The sequence below is a fragment of the Haplochromis burtoni genome, unplaced genomic scaffold, assembly GCF_018398535.1.
Source record: "Haplochromis burtoni strain Fernald_Lab_line unplaced genomic scaffold, NCSU_Asbu1 Contig_257, whole genome shotgun sequence".
In the NCBI taxonomy this organism is placed as follows: Eukaryota; Metazoa; Chordata; class Actinopteri; order Cichliformes; family Cichlidae; genus Haplochromis; species Haplochromis burtoni.
In genome coordinates, this window is record NW_024582618.1 from 88,174 (window position 1) to 96,456 (window position 8,283).

General features: G+C 40.2%; 1 protein-coding gene across 1 annotated transcript in view; it reads left to right on the forward strand.

Annotated features, from left to right (window-relative positions):
* The window catches only part of LOC102293428, a 43,517-nt gene that overhangs the window by 35,034 nt on the left and 200 nt on the right, over positions 1 to 8,283 (forward strand). The window contains exons 67-73 of the mRNA XM_042227358.1: positions 570 to 667; positions 965 to 1,149; positions 3,529 to 3,728; positions 3,802 to 3,970; positions 4,050 to 4,159; positions 7,609 to 7,716; positions 7,943 to 8,069. Coding sequence (XP_042083292.1) covers positions 570 to 667; positions 965 to 1,149; positions 3,529 to 3,728; positions 3,802 to 3,970; positions 4,050 to 4,159; positions 7,609 to 7,716; positions 7,943 to 8,069 — 997 coding nt within the window. The remainder of the gene's footprint in view (positions 1 to 569; positions 668 to 964; positions 1,150 to 3,528; positions 3,729 to 3,801; positions 3,971 to 4,049; positions 4,160 to 7,608; positions 7,717 to 7,942; positions 8,070 to 8,283) is intronic.

Below are 8,283 nucleotides of genomic sequence, written 5' to 3' on the forward strand. Positions count from 1 at the left end.
ATAGATAGATAGATAGATAGATAGATAGATAGATAGATAGATAGATAGATAGATAGATAGATAGATAGATAGATAGATAGATAGATAGATAGATATGGATATATATAGATAATATGTTATGAAACAGCAAAGTCATTTATATTGGCAAAGTGAGATACGGAAAACATCTGCGTAGTGTCCAGTCTGCTGGGATTCTTCTTCCCTCGCTCCCGTGTGGAAAAAGACAGCTTGTAGTGATGAGTTGTTTATGCTTTAGGCTGGCCCATATCACATTTTTATCCTACTACATAATGTTTATTTGATTCATACTTATTTCTTATAATGTTTTCACATCATAATAAAAGAGAAAGGGCATAATTTCACACATACATTATTAGTATGAAACATAGCAGCTGTATATGTAAAACATAGAGAGGGATAGATTGTTTTGATGTACAACAGTTGCTCAAGTGTCACGATCTCTTACACCCACTCTTCCTCCTGTGCTTTTCACATTGTTCCCATCCATTGTTTCAGCCTTTGCTAAAAGACCTATTTGAACCTGATGAATGTGTCAATGTGTCAATCAGGCAGGCCAGCATGCCTACCACTGGATTGAGACCAGGCTGGCGATGGCTCTGTCTGGAGTCAGAAAACGGCTTGCATCAGTCTACAAATTCTTCCCCAGGTACTACACATATCAGAGTTAAGACAGCTATATCACTGTTTTGTTTTGGGGGGTTTTGTTTTTGAAAATGGTCAGTTTATTTGGGTTCACTGCAGGTCCAAACTACACGTTGAATTATAGTCACCGAAATGCTCTCGAAGCTATGTGCACCTAGATGTTCGTAGCTAAAGCTGGACCTGTTTAAAGTTAAACAATAACTCGATCAAGAAGTTTAAAGATCAAGTTTTGATCCAGAGTACAACTGATGGATAAAAATGATTCCAGTTGGATTTTTTTCCCTTTGTTTTTCCTTTTAAGTGAATGTTCAGTGATTGTGTCGGTGCCGCTGCCACAGCTGCCCCGGTCAAGGACGGCCAACGCTGGGCTGATGGAGATCCTCCTGGAGGAGTGGATCCTGAGACCTCTGCTGACCCTCGCCGCTGTCAGACCCACTGCCGAACTCTACCGCCTCAAAAGGAAGATCATGGACAGCCCCTTCACACGTAAGGCACCGTTTTAATTACTCAGTTTTACACGTTTATGACAGTGCTGTTGATCAATTTTACTGACACCGTATTGACACAAAGTGTCGAGGTGTCATAAACGCTGATGTTTATTACGGGTTTACAAGTCGTGCTGTTCTCTTTTTTTCCTTTTTTTTCTTGGATCTTTTGTGATTTCCTGGATATTTTTCTTTGCTTAGATGACTTTTGGAAGGCACACTACTTCTGGAAAAGTTCACTCAGTTTTTAATCTTCTCCATTTGTACTTCATGAGTCCCAGAACCTCAAAAAGAACTTGTCACTGTTCCCAGGCTGGTGTATTTCAACTGTACTCTTCTTCTGTCTTTTCTCAGATCTCGTTTGAAATGTTTTATGTGAGGATTTAACTGACAGGTCTGGCAGAGCGAGCCTCAGTATCTGCATGGAAACCAGCTGTAGCAATACCAGCCTGGTAATTGTTGCAAATAGGACCTCAGGAGGTGCATTTTAGGCACGCTCAGTTGGTATTCGATAACCTCTTCACTTCAGTCCATATAAATATTATTTAAAAGTCAGTAAAGTGTTATGTGCTGTAGGGTGAGAAACAATACCCAGGACAGACTGAATGGGGAAAAGTGAGCATTTATTTTGATTAATGAAGTCTAAAGGACACAGAAATCCAGAGGCAAAAGGGAAACACAATCCAGAGCTGTCAGAGAACGCACTGGGAGACTAAACAGATGCTCAAAAACTGCAGAGAAAGGCAGAGCTGGAGTACTCATACATGAGGTAAACAAGGGGGGGTAGACAGACGAGGGTAACGAGATACAGATGAAACCAATAAGGACACAAATGACTAACAAAATAAAACAGGAAGTAACTAACAAGTGCAGAGGTTAGACCATGGATACGTGCAGCAGCTTTACACACAGTGAAAGACCAGGATAAACTAATAAAGAGGGAATCGAATTGTAAACAATAAAAAAACAAAGAAAATTGAATAATCAACAAAAATCTAAAGATCAAAGAACTAAAACCTCTGTGTCAGCACGCAGGACCATAACTGTTAGCTTTGTTTTGTATTATCTTAGATTATTAGATTAAACATCATAGAGGGGTTTTTGTTTTGTTTTGTTCATATTTAATACATCATTCAAAACACTTAGGTCATGGCTGGAACACATCTGCAACAAATAACACAAGATACCTGAACTAACCAACATAACACTTCAAAGTAAATCAGTACTGGAGGCACTTGTCTAAAAACAAATAATGACTTATATGTTGTAAACATGTAGTAATGAGCATGGAGTAACTAAATATGGAGTTAGACCAGCTATGAGTGGAGGCGTAGGTAAAAAGGGCACTGCATGTCAACATGAAGTATTTATTATTATTATTTCAGCTTCACATTCCTTCCCTTTGGTTTCCACGATGAACGGAACAAATAACATATTTCTGATGACTTCACGCGACTGTTAGCGTGTACACGTGTGCCTTCGGGTGTGTTTTGTCTTTTTGAGCTTATGTTTTGCATTGTCAGGACTTTGTGTGTCGCTCAATGCTGCAGCCAGACTCCTAACGCACTCTAGCGAGCGAGCTCACATCACCCCTACTTTACTCTGTTTTTATTGGCTGCCAGTGGAGTTTAGAATTTCTTTTAAAATTCTCACAGTCGTGTAGGAAGCTAAACGGACACACTCCAGATTACTTCGTGTTAAACACAGTGCTGCTCGCTGTTTTCACTAATATGCTAGTTGGCTCATACAAGACTGAAGACGACGGGGGGGTCAGAGCCTTTCGTCCTGCGGCACCGAGGCTCTGGAACAGTTTAACACTCCAGCTCAGTTTAACTGATTAACAGTTCAAAACATTTCTTTTAATCAGGCCTTCTGCTGACATCCTTTTCTTATTCATGTCTTTATTTATGTTTATTGTTTTAATATGATTTTCTTTTTACATTAATCGTGATTTAAGTGTTGTTAACAGCACGTTGAACTTTTACGTGGCGACACGCGGCTCGCTACTGGATGTAGAATGAGATGAGGAATATTTGAGAAGATGTGGCTCCCATAAGACTGAGGGTGAATGTGGGACAGAGATTTTTTTTAAGCATTACAAACATCCAGGCGCAATGATACAAACGCAGCAATTTTCTCTAGCTTAGAAATGTTCCCTGAATGAAAGAAACGGGAGCATGAGATAGATTTTACATGTGAGTCAAGTTAAAAAAAAAAAAAGACAAAATAATACAAAAAGACACCGATCATAAAATGGTTTAGATTTTTGATTTAGTAACCCTGTAAAACAGTGAGTCCACCAGACCTGCCAACATTGCATGAGTAACACCACATGAGGGTTCAATGAATTCTCTGTTTTTCCCTTCTTATCTCGCCAAAGACCAAGCTCTGTTGGTGGCAGATCAGTTCGTAGTGACGTTTGACGGTCACTTGTATGAGCTGCCAGGTTCGTGTCCACTGCTCCTGGCCCGAGACGTCGGCCGCGATCCGTCGTTCACGCTGCTGCTCGGCACAGACACGCAGAAGCTCCTCCTGATACAAATGAATAACCACACTATCAGCGTTCAGCGCAACGGGCAGGTATGTGTTACTCTCGACGAATAAAGAGCGTTCAGGCCATGAGGAATAAGACGGGTAAATGCTTGTGTCGCAGGTGAGGACCGACTGCAGCGGCGCCGTCAGCCACACGTTTCTCACTGATGATGGAGTGACAGTCAGGAAAGCATCAAACGTGGTGCAGGTGTCCAGTCAGCGTGGGATGTTTGTGTCATGTGACCTGTCGCTTGAATTGTGCAGCTTCACTCTGGATGGATGGTTGCATGGTGGGAAAGATTCAGCATGGCCCGTTATAAATATCTGTCTTCATATTCTCACACATATACACCTTTCTCGCCTGCACAGGTGTCTCCACCGGTCTGTTTGGGACCAACGATAACGACGCAGGAAATGATTTTCCTATGTTTGACGGATCTCAGGCTAAAAACTTGGAGGATTTTCTCTACACCTGGCAGGTAGGATCAGTGAGATTAATCAACACATGGCATCGGTCCAGTTCTCAAAAAGATGTGCAATATGAAATAAAGCCTAGATTTCAAGGATTTGTAATTTAAACTCTACTTAAACTCTACATTTGATCGAAAATACAACAAAAAGGTTTTAAAGTGAAAAAGGACTGGGTAAGGACTGAATAATCGAGGAATGTTCTCAGGATTAAAATAATCATGAACGGTTATAGTCTTCAGGCCCTCAAGTGAATTCATTAAAAAATATAAACCACTCCGTAGCACATGTTAAAGCTCTGACATTGAAAGAAAAAGCAGACAGAAACTTCACTGGGCATAGCAATATTCTGGGCTTGGGTCCATTTATGTACGAAGATCAGTGGAAAGCTGTTTGCTTGTATGACTGATAAAAATCAATTTTTTGGCAGGGGGCAAATAGAAAGGGACAAAGAAAGGCTTGTTAGCAGTACACACTTCAACTCCAGCATCCATTATAGCATAAGTTTGGAATTGCATGAAGTGGAATGTGTTCCTCGGTCATCTGTTGATGTCATCACCCTGTTAGTGATGAAAGATATAAAAATAAATAAATAAAATCCTCTTTCAGCTCTAAGGTTTTACATAAAAATGATTTGGTCCTCAGCAAGTCTTAAAATTATTAAATGTGACTTCAGATGAATAACAACTCTCACATCACTGCGGAGGAATTTTGGCCCTGTTGTCTTTACAACATTGCTTCAGCTTATTGGGCGTTTGCTTATGCACGGCTCTCTGAAGGGCCCGCCACATCATTTCTGTCAGATTGAGATCTGGACTTTGAGTGCGCCATGGCAACACGTCAAATGATATGTTTTTCAGTCGTTCCATCAGCTGTTCCATGACCCAGTTAATGCCAAACTTTAGCTGTCAGACCAATAATCTCATATTTGAGTAGAAAACTTTGGTATACGGAGGAGTTCATGGTCGACTCAGTGACTTAGGCTACGTTCACACTGCGGGTCTTAATGCTCAATTCCGATTTTTTGTCTAATTTGTTTCTGCTGCCTTTCCCGTGCCTTCACTTCCTCTCACCATCCTCTTGTGTACATATTGTCCCGCTGTCCTGTGCCGGAACGCCCGTTCTTCTTCCATGTGTCTTGCTCATGTTCCAGGATCCTTGTTACCAGTTTTTCCCCATTTAGTTTTCTGTTAGTGAAAGTCTTTGTCCACTTTTTCCCTTTTATTTTGTATTTTTGCAAAGTTTTGATCAGCCTTAATAAACGGCTCGCTTTTGTTAGGATTAGTCCAAGCGTCTGCATTTGGATCTTCTAGAAAACGTGACCTGCCTCCCACAGATCGTGACACTTTTTTGAGGGAAGAGGCTTTCTCCTGGCAGTCCTTCCAAATAAGCCACACTTATTCAATCATTTTATAAATGTACTGTCTCGAACGTTAAGATCTTACGTGCCAGGAGTCTGAGATGTAGCTCTTGGGTTTTTAGTAGTTTCTCTGAGCACTTTGTGGTAACACACAGCTGAATTCTCCAGAGCAGCAAACTGCCAAAAATCTTCTGTCATAGAGATGCTCACACTCACTAATGATCAGTTAATCTCATGCATTTGATTTTCTAATTAGTCTCTTAATTCCTTTGGAAGCAGTGAGGGTGTCGTTAGACTTTGTGCGCAGCGTTTTTGCATGTTAGATTATTTGCGTTGAATAAATAATGACATGCTGTAATAAGTAGAGCAGGGCAATATGACCAAAATATTTATCACGATATACATTTGAAAATGTACGATAAGATATAACTGACGATATAATTGACACTAGACAAAATACTTTACGACTCCACAACTTTATTAGTGCAAAAAAACCCATCAATGTATTTTCACTTAAACAAGCAGCTGTTTTTTATCTGCATTAAAGTTATATAAAAATTTAACAGTGCAAACGCAAATTCCTTGCTGACAGTTTAACCAAAAGGCATTTCCAGTGGAAACTGGCCGACAAGCCCTCAGCATAACCATGTATAATATCCACAAAACTTAAAAAGAGGTTCTACACACACAACACGATAATATTATGTTGAAGCACTGTACGTATCACTCCGCGAGGCTCCTGCATACGATAGCCGTAATAATCTGACAATCCATCAAGCTGTGCGGCTTCGTAGCTTAGCAAAGTCGTACTAAAACTTTTGACAGATTTTCGAGCGCCGTGTACGACATAAAATTGTTTCGAGGTCAGTAAACACAACCAGAATTCATACATAAGGCACACGGGATTATAAAGGGCACTGTCGATTTTTAGAAAAATCAAAGGATTGATTTTAAGTGTGCAGTATTTCCAAAAAACACGGTAATAACAACGGCCCGCTAGCATGCTCTACCAAAAATAGTGCTTTGTTGTGTATCTGCTGGAAAAAGCTAAACCAGTTCCACACCACTGAAGTTGCAGCATTTTTACAAACCAGTTCTGGTTCATCCGTTTCATTCAACGATCTGCTTTCACCCTTCTCATTCCCCGTCGCCGCCATGCTTTTTCCGCCATGTGCCTATGAAAACAAAGGCACTGCGCATGCGCGTTTTACCCATATTCTAAAGCGATATTTCATTTTGTTGCCCAACATTATACCGGTATTATGTGAACGGTATCATATGGCCCAGCCCTAGTAATAAGTCATTTATTGTTGCTCATTTGAGGTTGTATTCACCTGATTGTATTGTAGGACCTGCTTGGAATTGAACCTTCAGAACTGAAAGAGGGTTTACGTCTTACAATGACTTCAAAGTCACTTTAAATCTCAATTGTAAATTTTACCTCAAAGTGTATATTTACTCCCTTACCTCAGTCTCAAAGTGTATATATATTTATTCCTCTTATTCTTACTCTTCCTATATTTCAAGGATTCAAGGAGCTTTATTGTCATTTGCATCGCATGTTAACATCCGGTGGAACGAAATTATGTAAAACACGGTCCCGGATTTATTGTTGTTCTTTTGCACTGTATGGAACTCGAGCCTCGTTGTCTCCTGTCTCTATGTACTGAACTGTATATAGCAGAGATGACAATAAAGTTTATTTTGACTTTGACTGTATGCAACAAACGAGGAATTATGAAAACAGTTTGCGTTCCAAGCGAGAGCCATTAATTTAATCTACCAAACATTTGGAAAGTGTTAAAAATGATACACGATAATGGGAAACATACTCCCGCATAAATATTTTGGGGGGAACGTTTTGCTGGGATCAAATACAGAATGAACAGCGTCAACATTTGATTTGTGGTTTTGGTTCTCGGTGGTTAAATCATTTTCAAATCACTGCGTTCTGCTTTAATTTGTATTTCAGACAACATCCCAATATTTCCTGAAATCAAGTTTCAATGAAATTGTGAAATCTTGTGTCTACAAATGTTTGCAGAGTTTTTGTCAGCCTCGAGGTTCTCCTTAGCTTTGCCTGCTTGTTTGTGACTTTAGATGAAACCTACATGCATCAAACCTTCTGCGACAGCAGCCGTCAGTCCAGCGAGCTGTGACGCTTTGTTCTCTTCTCCCGATTCTCCCCTCAGCTCTTGTTTCAGGGTGGTGAGTAACAAAAAAACCCACACAGCAGGCATGTCCTGGTGGTTTCTTCACCAGAACATTTTTATTAATATCCCATTTATGTTTGGAAAGCTCGTCGTGGAGGGAAGTTTAAACAGATAAATATGAAAACCTTTCTGTTTTCCCCATCTCCATCTTTTTTTCCTTTTTTTTCTCTTTTTGGTTGATCACATGTGATTTTTTCACAAACCTGCGTTTGTGTTGTCAGGTGGATCCCAGTCAGTTCATGTCTGTGTGTAAACTCAGCTCATCGAGAGCACCCTGCAGATTAGCATTTGCTTTCGCTCACCTCTGCCAGCAGAACTACATACCCATGGAGGTCCCCGTTCACTGCAGTGAGTTAGGCCACTGAATAAGACATGCATGATTATTCTTGTATTAATGTGTATTTGTGGCAAGTTTTTTTAATTCAGACATGCAAAATGTATATTTTGCATGTAGTTTTAACTTGTTTTGTGTGTGTGTGTGTGTGTGTGTGTGTGTGTGTGTGTTCCTGTCTAGCTATCTTTGTGAGGACCGAAATCTGCATTCTACTATGCTTGTGAGAAC